General features: G+C 44.5%; 1 protein-coding gene across 7 annotated transcripts in view; it reads left to right on the forward strand.

Annotated features, from left to right (window-relative positions):
• The window catches only part of COBL (cordon-bleu WH2 repeat protein), a 317,955-nt gene that overhangs the window by 274,368 nt on the left and 27,802 nt on the right, over positions 1–15,785 (forward strand). For all 7 annotated transcript variants that reach the window (XM_055420349.2, XM_055420346.2, XM_055420348.2 and 4 more), the window contains one exon: positions 11,090–11,399. In XM_055420349.2, the coding sequence (XP_055276324.2) occupies positions 11,090–11,399 (310 nt within the window). The remainder of the gene's footprint in view (positions 1–11,089; positions 11,400–15,785) is intronic.

A 15,785-nucleotide genomic window follows, 5' to 3' on the forward strand; every position in this document is an offset into this window, starting at 1 on the left:
GAAGTGTGTTTTGAACTAGTTTCAAAGAAGTGGGTTTTTGTGAAATTTCTTTTGCTCACCCAACTGGGAATTTTAGGAAATACATCCTTATTGTAGTCACAGTGGGGTCCCCAAGCCCAAACGCTCTCCTGGGCCTGTGCTCCTGTCTGTGGACAAGCCCTCCCCATGTGCTGGTCCAGGTGACAGTAAGTAATCCAGGCCTCCTCCCACTCCACGGGTTCCAGCCCAGTGAGGCCACTTGCCCAGTAGCTGTGGCAGGAGGGCCCTGAAAAAGGCCTTAATTGGTCCAGCTTAAGACACATGCCCATCTTTGCACAATGCTTGATTGGCCAGGTTTGGGTTCATCTCACACCCCAGCCCAGCAGCCAGGAGTAGTGAGGGGGCAGTTAGACCTTCCCAGCTGTTGCAAACAAGGTTCGCCCCAGGAAGGAGGAACTCATGTGGCACAATCAGGGAAGGGGCAGTGTGGACAGACAGAAGCCACTGGTGCCTATATAGGTTTTCAGAGAAGAGCAATCTGAGAGCAGCCCTCTCTTACCATGGGAAAAATGGGGACTTTCTCTGTGTCTCTTACAGGCACGTTAGGATTCTAGGATTAGGGTTATGGTTCACGCTTTGGAGAAGTACAGATTGATTGAAGCCAAGGGTACATTACGTGACTCTTCAAAGAATTCAGGTCAATTTTAGATCCACAAATGATTTCAAGGTCTTTATTGCCCTGCCTTCTTGAAAAAAGTGTGTATTCATGTACTGCTAAGTGTTGAACTGGCTGCATTGTTATCTTCATCAATATATTTGAGGATCCTAGGTCTGTGGGGCTTTTGGACAAAACTGTTAATATAAAATGTTTTTTATATAATAAGTTTTTATTGAAGTATAGTTTATTTATAACGTGTTATTTTCCACTGTAGAGCAAGGTGATTCACTTATACACATAAATAGATAGATATACACCTTCTTCTTTTATATTCTTTTCCAAATTTAAAATATTTTTTTTTTATTTCTAAAAAAGAATTTTATTAAAAAGGCACAAATGCAAAGAAATGAACAGAGGAAAATTTATGCGTCGAACCTGGACTGGTCACTTATGATAATATACATGCTACAATTCCATTCTCCCCAATCATTCCACCTTCACCCTCTCCCACAGAGTCCCAAAGACTGTTCTAAATGCCTATGTCTCTTTTGCAGTCTCTTATACAGGGTTCAGGTTACCATTTTTCTAAATTCCATATATATGCGTTAATATACAGTATTGATGTTCTTCTTTCTGGCTTACTTCACTCTGTATAATTGGCTCCAATTTCATCCACCTCATTAAAACTGATTCAAATGCATTCTTTTTGATGGCTGAGAAATACTCCATTGTGTATATGTACCAAAGCTTTCTTATCCATTCATCTGCAGATGGACATCTAGGTTGCTTCCATGTCCTGGCTATTATAAACAGTGCTGCAATGAACATTGGAGTACATGTGTCTCTTTCAATTCTGGTTTCCTCGGTGTGTATGCCCAGGAGTGTGATCGCTGGATCATATGGCAGTTCTATTTCCAGTTTTCTGAGGAATCTCCACACTGTTCTCCATAGTGGCTGTACTAGTTTGCATTCCCACCAACAGTGTAAGAGGGTTCCCTTCTCTCCACACCCTCTCCAGCACTTATTGCATGTAGACTTTTGGATAGCAGCCATTCTGACTGGTGTGAAATGGTATCTCATTGTGGTTTTGATTTGCATTTCTCTGATGATGAGGGATGTTGAGCATTTTTTCATGTGTTTATTAGCCATCTTTATGTCTTCTTTGGAGAAATGTCTGTTTAGTTCTTTGGCCCATTTTTTGATTGGGTCACTTAGTTTTCTGGAATTAAGCTGCAGGAGCTGCTTGTATAATTTGGAGATTAATCCTTTATCAGTTGCTTCATTTGCTATTATTTTCTCCCATTCTGAAGGCTGTCTTCTCACCTTGCTTAGAGTTTCCTTTGCTGTGCAGAAGCTTTTGATTTTAATTAGGTCCCATTTGTTTATTTTTGCTTTTATTTCCAATATTCTGGGAGGTGGGTCTTGGAGGATCCTGCTGTGATTTATGTCGGAGAGTGTTTTGCCTACATTCTCCTCTAGGAGTTTTATAGTTTCTGGTCTTACATTTAGATCTTTAATCCATTTTGAGTTTATTTTGGTGTATGGTGTTAGGAAGTGTTCTAGTTTCATTCTTTTACAAGTGGCTGACCAGTTTTCCCAGCACCACTTGTTAAGGAGACTGTCTTTTCTCCATTTTATATTCTTGCCTCCTTTGTCGAAGATAAGGTGTCCATAGGAGCGTGGGTTTATCTCTGGGCTTTCTATTTTGTTCCATTGATCTATATTTCTGTCTTTATGCCAGTACCATACTGTCTTGATGACTGTGGCTTTGTAATAGAGCCTGAAGTCCGTCAAGTTAATTCCCCCAGTTCCATTCTTCTTCCTCAAGATTGCTTTGGCTATTCGAGGTTTTTTGTATTTCCATACAAATTGTGAGATTATTTGTTCTAGTTCTGTGAAAAATATTGTTGGTAGCTTGATAGGGATTGCATTGAATGTATAAATTACTTTGGGTAGTATACTCATTTTTACAATATTTATTCTTCCAATCCACGAACACGGTATATTTCTCCATCTATTCGTGTCCTCTTTGATTACTTTCACTAGTGTTTTATAGTTTTCTATGTACAAGTCTTTTGTTTCCTTAGGTAGATATATTCCTAAGTATTTAATTGTTTTCATTGCAACAGTGAATGGAATAGTTTCCTTAATTTCTCTTTCTATTTTCTCATTATTAGTGTATAGGAATGCAAGGGATTTCTGTGTGTTGATTTTATATCCTGCAACTTTACTGTAATCATTGATTAGCTCTAGTAGTTTTCTGGTAGAGTCTTTAGGGTTTTCTGTGTAGAGGATCATGTCATCAGCGAACAGTGAAAGCTTTACTTCTTCTTTTCCAATTTGTATTCCTTTTATGTCTTTTTCTGCTCTGATTGCTGTGGCCAAAACTTCCAGAACTATGTTGAATAGTAGTGGTGAGAGTGGGCACCCTTGTCTTGTTCCTGACTTTAGGGGAAATGCTTTCAGTTTTTCACCATTGAGGATAATGTTTGCTGTGGGTTTGTCGTATATAGCTTTTATTATGTTGAGGTATGTCCCTTCAATTCCCACTTTCTGGAGGGTTTTTATCAAAAATGGATGTTGAATTTTGTCGAAGGCTTTCTCTGCATCTATTGAGATAACCATATGATTTTTATTTTTCAGTTTGTTAATGTGGTGTATTACGTTGATTGATTTGCGGATATTGAAGAATCCTTGCATTCCTGGGATAAAGCCCACTTGATCATGATGTATGATCTTCTTAATGTGTTGTTGGATTCTGATTGCTAGAATTTTGTTAAGGATTTTTGCATCTATGTTCATCAGTGATATTGGCCTATAGTTTTCTTTTTTTGTGGGGTCTTTACCAGGTTTTGGGATTAGGGTGATGGTGGCCTCATAGAATGAGTTTGGAAGTTTCCCTTCCTCAGCTATTTTCTGGAAGAGTTTGAGTAGAATAGGTGTTAGCTCTTCTCTAAATTTTTGGTAGAATTCAGCTGTGAAGCCGTCTGGACCTGGGCTTTTGTTTGCTGGGAGATTTTTGATTACAGTTTCAATTTCCGTGCTTGTGATGGGTTTGTTCAGATTTTCTATTTCTTCCTGGTTCAGTTTTGGAAAGTTGTACTTTTCTAGGAATTTGTCCATTTCTTCCAGGTTATTCATTTTATTGCCATATAATTGCTGATAGTATTCTCTAATAATCCTTTGTATTTCTGTGTTGTCGGTTGTGATCTCTCCATTTTCATTTCTAATTTTATTGATTTGGTTCTTCTCCCTTTGTTTCTTGATGAGTCTGGCTAGTGGTTTGTCAATTTTATTCACCTTCTCAAAGAACCAGCTTTTGGCTTTGTTGATTTTTGCTATGGTCTCTTTTGTTTCTTTTGCATTTATCTCTGCCCTAATTTTTATGATTTCTTTCCTTCTACTGACCCCAATATTAAGTGTTGCCCACCCAGGGAGAGGACTGTCAATCCATAGAGGAATAAATGTATAAACTTCGCCTTGAGGAAACTGTAGTGAAAGAATCGGTAACAGGAGAAGAAGGCAGCCGGGACTGGGGCCGGCAGACCGCCGCGCCTCCTGCTGGCATCTGCGCGCGCGCTGCCACAGCCGGGGCGGCCACAGCGCACCGCCGGGCGCTCAGTACGCGCCGCCTCCCGCTCAGCCTGCGCGGCTGATTCGCTCCCCCGCTAGTCTCTCTGTCCTCCTCCGCCGGCCCCTACTCTGCTTGTTTCAAGACCCAGGTCCTGGCCCCTTTCCGTCTCCTCCGGGAGGAAGAATGTCCCCTGCCTGTCTCCACGTGGCAGGTCCCACGTGTTCCCCTCCCGCCCATAAACTGACCCACCTCTTCTGTGTGTGTTGGCGGATTTGACCCGGGAATGTGTGCTCCTGGGAGACCATAAGGCTCTCCGAGGGAATCTGTATCCAGATGCTATGTGTCCACACGCATTCTTTCCTAGAACTGAGCTGCCTGAGCGGTCACAGCAGGCAGCATCTGGGCGGCGGTCCTCCCAGCTTCCCTTTGCTGAATGCCCTTCTCCCCCACCACAGAAGACATGCCAAGCTGTCACCCACCAGGATCTCACTTGCGTGTGGTTCCCTGAGGAGGGCGGGCCTTACCCTGCTGCCTGACAAAAACACGCACAGCCTTCCTGGCGGAGGGCTGAGCAGGTGGACAGTCCTGTTGAACATCAGGTGGTTTCCAAGTTTTCCTTCCAACCAAATGGACAAAGGGTCTGAGCAAACCGTTGATTACTATGTCATTGAACATAAATTTTGTGACCGATCAAGTGATGTGTGATAGAGTAAAAGTTTTAAAAACTGAGCAGAGGGATGTCACTATAGCAAAACTCACTTCAACTTACTCGTGTCAGCAAGGTTTTTCAGTTTCTTAAGTCATTACTGACCCTGGGGATTTTTGTAGAAACTAATACCTGTGGTCAGCAATCCGTTACATAAGTGATACTGACGCATCTCCAGTCAATAACATTTGGATAACAAAATATCTAAAAATACATCTCTGATTCATAACGTGTTAATAGCAATAAGAATGAAAAATGTGAACTGCATTAATAGCAAACCCTGCCTTTCTCTAGTACTAACTAGTCACTTTTAAGGAATTAGTTGAAAAAAGCCTAATCTGAGTCATTAAAGATGCATTTCTAATGTCATTTTGCCTTTTTGTTTAAGAAATGTCAACATTTCTAAAATACTCATGTAAATTTTATTGGCTCCTTCCTGTTCATCACAGTGATCACTTCCCGGTATAGGAAAAAAATCACTACCTTCTGCTGAGAGAGGAAATAAAAAACGCACTTTAATTTATATACATATTTTATTTAATCAGTAGGAAACCTGTCAAGCACAAAGCACATTCATTGAGGATGAGGTGAGATTCCTGTGGTGTGGGAGAGGGGAGTAAATTCCAGAAAGAAGAGCTGTGCTCTAGAATGCTGCCTGTTAAAGGGAGAACTGCTCATCCAATTTACATGCCGGGTTCTGGACATCAAGACACTATCATGTTCAGATGCCTTTTATTATATTTTGTAAAATAATGAAACAGATTTAAATAATAATTACACTGAAGTTACATCTGTTGTAACTAGCTGAACTCACGATGGATATTTTCAAATGTCGATTAAAGTGTAGGTGGGAACACATGGTTCAAAATTAGGTTGGGGTGTATATGACAAAAATTACTGACACACCAGGTCAGTTTGACCCCAGTAGTTCTGATACCCACCTGTAACTACTTTATTTTCCCCTTTATTCCCAATGCATAGACCAAAGAGAACTAAATCAAGATGGATTGAGACAGGAGGTGGGAGCATGGCTTGTCGGCTTGTGTAAGGGAGCCAGAGGTGTCATGATGAGATGAGGAAGAGATTAGTGTTTTGCTGAGACATTTTCTTTGGGCGGATAACCTGGTGAAACAGACTTTTGACCAATTGCCTTTCACAATGACCAGGAAATAAGCAATATCATAAGATACAAGATCTTTGATTTAATAAAGTAATAAAAAATTAATCCATTACAAAAATACATGGAAGATATTTACATTTGGTGTTTGAAATTTTCTTGGGTGACTTTATGAAAGAAAAACTAAGTGGAACTCATGCCAAACTGAAATGATTGTGTTCAACTTAAGGAATTAGTAGCCTTAAGTTGCGGAGAAGGCAATGGCAAGCCACTCCAGTACTCTTGCCTAGAAAATCCCATGGATGGAAGAGCCTGGTAGGCTGCAGTCCATGGGGTCGCTAAGGGTCAGACATGACTGAGCGACTTCGCTTTCACTTTTCACTTTCACACATTGGAGAAGGAAATGGCAACCCACTCCAGTGTTCTTGCCTGGAGAATCCCAGGGACAGGGGAGCCTGGTGGGCTTCCGTCTATGGGGTCACACAGAGTCGGACACGACTGAAGTGACTTAGCAGCAGCAGCAGCCTTAAGTTGAGCTTCCCAGGTGGCACAGTGGTAACATGCCCAATGCGGGACACACAGGAGACTCAGGTTTGATCCCTGAGGCAGAAGATCCCCTGGAAGGAAACGGCAACCCACCCCAATATTCTTGCCTGGGAAATCCCATGGACAGAGCAGCCTGACGGGCTACAGACCATGGGGTCACAAAGAGTTTGGATACAACTGAGTATGCATGCATGCAATCTTAGTTTAGCCCTTCTGCTTTACACCCAAGCTTGAGAATTTTCCAAAGCTTGCATTTAGTTGTAATGGCATTTGACCTATTCAGTTCAGTTCAGTCACTCAGTCTTATCCGACTCTTTGCAACTCCATGAATCGCAGCACACCAGGCCTCACTGTCCATCACCAACTCCCGGAGTTTACCCAAACTCATGTCCATCGAGTTGGTGATGCCATCCAGCCATCTCATCCTCTGTCGTCCCCTTCTCCTCCTGCCTCCGATCCCTCCCAGCATCAAGGTCTTTTCCAATGAGTCAACTCTTTGCATCAGGTGGCCAAAGTATTGGAGTTTCATCTTCAGCATCAGTCCTTCCAATGAACACCCAGGATCTATCTCCTTTAGAACGGACTGGTTGGATCTCCTTGCAGTCCAAGGGAATCTCAAGAGTCTTCTCCAACACCACAGTTCAAGAGCATCAATTCTTCGGCGATCAGCTTTCTTCACAGTCCAACTCTCACATCCATACATGACCACTGGAAAAACCATAGCCTTGACTAGATGGACTTTTGTTAGCAAAGTAATATCTCTGCTTTTTAATATGCTATCTAGGTTGGTCATAACTTTCCTTCCAAGGAGTAAGCATCTTTTAATTTCATGGCTGCAATCAGCATCCACAGTGATTTTGGAGCCCAAAAATATAAAGTCTGACACTGTTTCCACTGTTTCCCCATCTATTTCCCATGAAGTGATGGGACCAAATGCCATGATCTTAGTTTTCTGAATATTGAGCTTTAAGCCAACTTTTTCACTCTCCTCTTTCACTTTCATCAAGAGGCTTTTGAGTTCCTCTTCACTTTCTGCCATAAGGGTGATGTCATCTGCATATCTGAAGTTATTGATATTTCTCCCGGCAATCTTGATTGCAGCTTGTGCTTCTTCCAGCCCAGCGTTCCTCATGATGTACTCTGCATATAAGTTAAATAAGCAGGGTGACAATATGCAGCCTTGATGTACTTCTTTTCCTATTTGGAACCAGTCTGTTATTGGATTATATAATTCAGGTGGAGGACAATGGAAGCATTTAATTTACTGACTTGGGCTCTGTGACTATTTATTTGGAAGATAATTTAACTATGAATTTGTATTTGGCATCTGCTAAAAATAAGTTGTGCTTTTCCACGTTTGCAAGAATCCTGCATTAATAACTTTTTAGTTCAAAAAAAGGTTTCTTTTTTTAGTTCAAAAAGTCTCCCCCAAAGTGGTTCACAGGAGTCTTGAGGCTTTACGAGAGCTGATTTCTCTTTCTGACTGGAACACCCACCCTGCGCTCCGAGCGCCCTCCCATCCTCGCTCTCCCCCCATACTGGTGCTTGCCGCACTGCAGGCTGCAGGTGGGATCACCCCTGTTCCTTCTCCCTCGGGTGTTTAGGCAGCTGCCCTCTGACCCTGTGTGACCATGCCCACCACACACCGCAGGTTCCCTGGGAGCAGGTCCCGTCACGTGCCACCCAGCGCGGGCTCCGGGTCCTGCAGCAGGCATATGGGTGGGCCCTCACCGACTCTGTCCTTCAGGTTCAAGAACAGAGAACCCTGGGCCCTGGAGAAGGTCATCCTCCAGAATCAGAGGACTCGCTTGGGAAGAGGGGAGTGCGGGCACTCATCCCCTTCGCAGTGAGTTTCAGCGGTTTAACACATCCACCCTGGGCAGAGACTGCTCACCTCTTGCTGACTAAGCATTTGCCCTCGGCTGGATTGAGTCCAGTGATGCACAACTTTCACCTCAGAAAGTCTGAGGGATGTAAAACAAGCCCAGACAAGCATCCTCAATCGTGCAACCAGGTCAAAGGGGCAGACAAAGTCCTCCCTTACCACAAACGCCTTCTGAGTTTCTGGGGCGCTTGAGTGCCTGGAAGCCTGCTTGAGGCAGGAGGTTCCAGTGTTACCGCAAGGTGGGGGGGCTGCCCCAGTGCTTCCTGAGGTAGCAGCTCTCTTTACTCCCGAGTGATGCCCGCTGGAGCTGTGGGGGGCAGGGCTGGACGGAGCACCTACCCAGTACCTGCTCTGTGCTGAGACCTCCCTATGAGCGGCCCAGCCCCTCTACCTGTGCAGCAGTCCTGGTGTTGGTCTCACCACGTGGCACTGCCAGTCTTGCTGTACTTGTCTGTCCCCCATAAACTGCGAGTCACCAGAGAGCTGAGACCTGTGGACCTGTGTCCCCAAGTGCAGTCAGGGGGCCCTTCCCACCCTGGCATGCACTCTGCTGTGGAGACATGCCAGGGGCCCCAGGCAGTGGGCTGGCCTCACAGCTAGTCCTCATCTCAGGCCATGCCCGTGTGAGGACCACTGCATCCTCTCCTGGGAGAAACTGAGGCAGAGGGCCCAGGGACCTGTCCCCAGGCCACCAGTCAACCGACCGCCCTCCTTGGATTTGGATCAGTCTCTGTGGCCAGAAATCTGTATGCTCCATCACGGTGCTCTCTTTACACTGCAGAGAGAAAGTGTTAGCTTGATTGACCCACTTGTTCAGTGATGGTGACAGAGAAACAGGAAACCCGAGTCTGCTCAGCCATCGGGGCCACCACTGATGGCCAGGCAAGGGAGCAGCTTTGAGGGGAGTTGGCAGGAGGGGCCAGGAGTGACATGTCAGATAGAGTCGCCAGCTGTGTGGACAAAGCAGCTGGTGCAAAGTATCTGAGGTGTGACCGCGTCTCAGCAGACCCCTGGCAGAAAAGGCCTTGGTGGTATTAATCTGCAGGCAGTGTTTCTTCTCTGTATTTGCCCTCTAATTAAGAGCTTTGCAACAAAAGACAGGAAGAAAGCTAAGAGAAAGAGGCTATTGTTCAGAAGCATTCACTGCGTTCAGATACACTGCCTGTGCGTTCGCTTCTCTCAACAATTCCTCCCTTATTTCTGATCTTTATTTGTGAGCGCTTTTATTAAATATCTGGCAGTTTTTTTTATTCTCGTTCTTTCGTTTATTTGGGGGATCTCAAAGAAAGCAACACCTCAAGGAATTTTCTCCTCGGTGTTCTTTTGGTTTTCTTCATTCTCTGTCTCTTGTCTGTTGTCTGTTTAAAATATTCACTGTCTTGAGTGTGATTATTGGTCTGTCATTGTCCGAGTCTGTGGAATTTACACTCAGCATGTGTGTGGTCTTGATCCATTCTAGGCGTCCAACAACTTACTTACTGAAGGAACGATTTTCAAAAAAACACACTGAAACCGCAGCACAACACAGTCTTTATTTCCTGGATGACCATAAGCAGCGTGTAGATCATATGTCTTGAGGTTTAAAAGCTATTTCTTCGTTCAGTGAAAACACACACCTCTGGTCTGCACTTGAGTTCTAGACACCTGTCCTCCCATCTCAATGTTAGGGAGCTTCCTCTCCAAGTGTGGAGCTTCCAGTGAACAGTCTTAGACCACCTCAAAGCTCAGTATCAGAAAAATGGCTCCCTCCCTTTTGTTACACCTACTGTCCCTGATAATAGCTGGACATATGTGCCCCCAGCATCTCAATCAGGGTGGAATGAATTCAGGCCTCCATAGTGAGTTACAACTCTGTGCATCAGTTCCTTCTGCTCCCCGACATTGTGCATATTCAGTGTTCAGGGGCCAGTAACCTCAACCAAATTTTACTTGAGGGTTCTCTTCTAAAAACATCTCTTATTTAAACCAGATCTTACTGTCTCATGTATGAAAATAAAGGGAGAGCCAGACACTGATGAAAAGTATCATTAATACATCAAGACAAATTGCACCTGTTCCTGAGGAATATTTGTTAGACGTTCCTGAACAAGATTAGTTATTTTGAACTTTGTTTCTATTTTGAAAACCTTAATTTAAAAGAAAAAAATTCATGTTCAAACAACTTCTGTTAAACCAAGGATCAGACTAGAAACAATTGCGTTCATCATGTTGTTAGTCTGAATTTTTTTAATGTGTTTACCCATAGTCAGGCTTCCCTGGTAGCTCAGATGGTAAATAATCTGCCTGCAATGCAGGAGACCTGGGTTCAATCCCTGGATTGGGAAGATCCCCTAGAGAAGGAAATGGCAACCCACTCCAGTATTTTTGCCTAGAGAATTCCATGGACAGAGGAGCCTGGAGGGCTACAGTCCATAGGGTCCCAAAGAGTCAGACACGACTGAGTGACTAACACACACACACACTTACCTATAGTCGTGTACAGGATAAAAATCTCAAAGGTTAATTAAAAATATGCTGAGTTTTGAGGGAAAATGTTGCTCCCATCACAGACGCAGTTTCAGGTGTGTCAGGCCGGGGGAGCTCACTGGCGTGGTGGCTGACCTCCCCTTGTGTGTCTCGTCCAGTGAGCCTGCCCATGGGGCCCGGCGGTCCCTGCAGTGTGGGTGGAACCCCCCCAGTGCCATCGGAGGCCGAGGAGACCGTGTCTGTCGGCAGCTGCTTCGCCTCAGAGGACACCACCGAGGACTCAGGCATGATGAGCTCCCCCTCAGACATCGTGTCCCTGGATTCCCAGCATGACAGCACGAGATCCAAGGACAAGTGGGGCACAGACCAGGGGGACTGCAGTGACCAGGACCTAGCTGGGACTCCAGAGCCGGGCCCCCTGAAGAGCCCCTCGTGGGAGAGGAGCAGCGCTGAGAAGCGGCACCTGAGGTGAGGCACGGGCCGGCTGGGAAGGGGGTCCACTCCAGCCTCAAAGGATGGAGGTCTTCTTCGTCCCCGTGAGCCAGCCAGCGCTTCGTAGGGATCCGCTGTGTGCCAGGCGCCCTCACAGAGGTCGCCACACGCTGATCGGGGATTTGTTGCACGCGGTTCTGTCCTCCTGCTGTTTCTAGCTATTCAGGTGTTTATAAATAGCGCTTGTTCACTCTCACCTTTCATATAAACGGAGCCACCACCTGTTTCCGCTCAGTGTCACGTGTTTAAGATGTATCCCTGGTGACGAGTGTGTCATTAGTTCACTCACTTATCCATTTCTTTATGAATGGACACTTGAGTCATTCTTGGTTTTCACCCCTGCACTCAATGAGCAAGTTATACATATGTCTCCATTTATGGATAGAGTCTTTTAGAAGAGGAATGATTAGACCTTCAGAGAAAATTCAGCTTTTTGGAATATTGGCAAATTGCTCTCCGAAGTGATGACCTGGTGCCCACGCCCTCCAGCTGTCTGTCAGGCCCTGCCCGTCCGGGATGCGGATGAGCGGCGTCTGAAGCACTGTACTCCTGCCGGCGCCAAGCAGCATCTCATGTGGCTTTAAGATACCCGACTCTGACGAGTAAGCATGAGCATCTTGTCATCCGTATGTTAGAAAGTCAGTTTCCTCTTCTATGAATTGCCCTTCCACAGCCTTTTTTTAGCAAAATTTGGGAATGTTACATTTTTCTTAATCATTGATGTCTCCTTAGTTATATATACACAAAGAGTCTCTAATACTGTGGCTTGAATTTGACTTTGTTTCATTTTATTGTATAAAAATGCTTTTTGATTTGAATGTTGTCAAATGTGTCCTCCTTCCCTGGGATGTATATGATATTTGAATTTTTGAGAGGTCCTTCTCACACCCCAGAAAGACTGTCAGAATTTCTTGTAAAAGCTTCAGTGTCCTTTCTCACCTTTGGGCTTCTTGTTCACCTGGAGTTTATTTTCAGGTGTGACATGAAGAGGGAATCTATTTTCCCCTCTGATTCCTAGTTCCATGTCAGTCCTCTGTCAAGTTTCCATATACACATCAGTCTGTTCCCTGTACTCTTTCCATAGACTGGTTAATGTGTTTCTGCATCAGCGCCCTGTTATAATTCCTTTCTTCTTTCTTAATGAGAAAGGCAGGCTAATCCTCAGCATCTCATCCTTCTTTTTTGTTATTGAAATATACCATGTTAGCTTCAGGTGTACAGTGATTCATTTACGTATATACATGTATATTTTATATATGTATACATGCATATATAGTATATGTATGTCAGTTCAGTTCAGTCACTCAGTCATGTCCGACTCTTTGCAACCACATGAACCGGAGCATGCCAGGCCTCCCTGTCCATTCTCAAGAATACTGGAGTGGGTTGCCAATCCCTTTCCCAGGGGATCTTCCCAACCCAGGGATCGAACCCAGGTCTCCTGCATTCCAGGCAGATTCTTTACTGTGTGAGCCACCAGGGGAGCCCATAAACACACACACATATATCCTTTTTCAGATTCTTTTCCCTTATAGGTTATTACAAAATATTGTGTAGAATTCACTGTGCTATACAGTAGGTCCTTGCTGGTTATCTGTTTTATACATTGTAGGGTGATATGTTAATCCCAACATCCTAATTTATCCCCCCACCCCCTTTCCCCTTTCATGATCATAAGTTTCTTTTCTATGTCTGTAAGTCTCTTGCTGTTTTGGAAATAAGTCCATTTGTATCTTTTTTCTTCTTTTAGATTCCACATATAAGCGATAGCGTATGATACCTGTCTTTCTCTGTCTGGCTTACTTCACTTAATATGGTAATCTCTTTTTTTACCTTTAAGATAATTTTAAGAACCAATCACACAAGGTTTTGAAACATTAATACAAGTAAAATAGGGTTTTTTTTAAGTGTAAGTTGATCACCAACCTGAGTGAGTGCCCTTATATCTTTCATGTTTTGTTTCTGCTTTGCCCTTATATCTTTCATGTTTTGTTTCTGCTTTGTCTAAATGCACACTCAAGTCTCTGTGTGGCTAATGTAATTGTAGTGTCAACACTTTTATTTTGGTTTACTTTTAGCTATCAGTTTATCACAAGCATTGTCCTAGGTGGTTGTATACACACTCTAATAGTAAAGCTCTCTAATCTTAAGGACAATTCCAAGACCATATCTTATTAGACAGGAAATGAGAAGGTGGCAGTTGGTCCCTTTTGCCTCTGGCCCATATTGGATACCTTGAGCTGAGATTGGTTTGTAGAGGAAAATCATTTCATTTCCTTCACCATCCACTTAAATGTAAAGGAGAATAGCTTTCTAGTAGTCTTCAGAAGTGTCTGGTTGTTTCGCATGGTGCTTCTACACCTTAAGCTCTATATCTGACATTAGTCAGATATGTTACTTTGATGCCCAAGGGATGTTTGTGCAAGAGTCCCGGTGGATCTCCTGGCATTACTTCTCTTCAAATATGTTCGTGTTGTCTGCTGCCACAGCCAGAATAATCACAGGGTCTTTGGAACCTGATGCTTTATTCCAACAGGGAGCCAGTCATGTTTATCTATCCTCTTCTCTGGGGTGCCGCTGAATTCGAGAGTAATGTGGAGGGGAAGGAGGGGGTTCTGGACCCTCACATGCCCACATGGAATCCCACCACCAAGGACTAGTTGCCTGGCCTTTGTGGGCCCACTTAACTTTGCTGAGCCTCGAATTTTGCTTACACCTGTGCAGATAACGTCTTCTACCTGTCACAGGTGTGGTAGCTGCTGGCCGCCTGGGCGTCTGCTCAGTGCCTGTTGAATGGCCGTTGAGGGGGACCCATTGACTAAATCACCACTGTTAATTTAGGAACCGGGGCACCATGAATTTTCATGGCACACCAACTTGCTGGTTTTAGGCTTCAGAGTCAAATGAAGACGACAACGATCTCTGAGGCCCGCTGCCCTATCTGTGCTGTTCCTTTGTTTGCTCAGAGCTGGGATAAACTCTCTGCCCATTAGTTTTCATAGAATGTCTGTGGTTTTTCTTTTTGAAAACAAGAGTTATCACCATTGAAAAACTAGATGTACTCAGAGACTGCAGCAGGGTGTATCATATGTTTCTGTCCAAATGCATAACTATTTATTGATGTCAAGATTACTTAAAATCTGTGGCAACCATGTTGAGCAGGAGTTACAGGCTCAGAGGTCACAGGGTGCAGGGAAAAGCACAAGTTTTCTCTAAAGCGTGCAAGCCCATGGCTTCTTTCCAGTTGTTACCTTGAGAGATTATAGAGCCACTGTGGCTGGCTTTTAAAGAGAAGCCAGAAATCTAGATTTTTTCTGTGAGGTCTCCCAAATTTCAAATCTTGGAAACCATTTGAAACATTCAGGGCCAAAAAAACACACATCTGTGTGCTGGGCGGGCAGGTCCCAGATGTGGGCTTCACTGAGTGCTCGACACCTCAGCCCATCCTGCTCAGCTCACTCATCTACCAACTGCAGAGTCACTGTGATGATCTGGACATCTCCTGGGATCTACCTCTTAAAAAATAATATTCAGAACAAATTTTCAGTTCAGTTCAGTCGCTCAGTCGTGTCCGACTCTTTGTGACCCCATGAATCACAGCACGCCAGGCCTCCCTGTCCATCACCAACTCCCAGAGTTCACTCAAACTCATGTCCACAGAGTCGGTGATGCCATCCAGCCATCTCATCCTCTGTCGTCCCCGTCTCCTCCCGCCCCCAATCCTTCCCAGCATCAGAGTCTTTTCCAGTGAGTCAACTCATCGCATGAGGTGGCCAAAGTATTGGAGTTTCAGCTTCAGCATCAGTCCTTCCAATGAACACCCAGGACTGATCTCCTTTAGGATGGACTGGTTGGATCTCCTTGCAGTCCAAGGGACTCTCAAGAGTCTTCTCCAACACCACAGTTCAAAAGCATCGATTCTTCGGCGATCAGCTTTCTTCACAGTCCAACTCTCACATCCATACATGACTATGGAAAAAACGTTTAGAACCTCTTTATTCTCCTCTTAGAAGACAAGAGTATAAAGTCTCTTACAAATTCTGCAGCAAAGCGACCTAGCTGAATCCTCCCTCTGCTCAGCCTCTGTGTCACAGAATGAGGTCCACTGAGCGCCATTTGGGAGATGCTGTCCTGGGTCATCCTTTACACTGTCCTGCAGCGCTTACACATATGCACCCCAGACGGAGACGCAAGAGAAGGAATGCACTGCTCCTGATAAGTGGTGCCTCCAGGCATGTGCTGTTGGTCCTGTCCACAGACCAAGGCATTGAGAGCCTGGCCAGCAAAAAGGCACTGAAGGCTGAAGGTGGAGGGGAGGGTTGGCCAGACTGTCACAGGTGCTGTCCAGTCCTGGGCCAGAGA

The sequence above is a fragment of the Moschus berezovskii genome, chromosome 3 (assembly GCF_049115385.1).
Source record: "Moschus berezovskii isolate FMDL1 chromosome 3, NW_MosBer_1.0, whole genome shotgun sequence".
NCBI lineage: Eukaryota > Metazoa > Chordata > Mammalia > Artiodactyla > Moschidae > Moschus > Moschus berezovskii.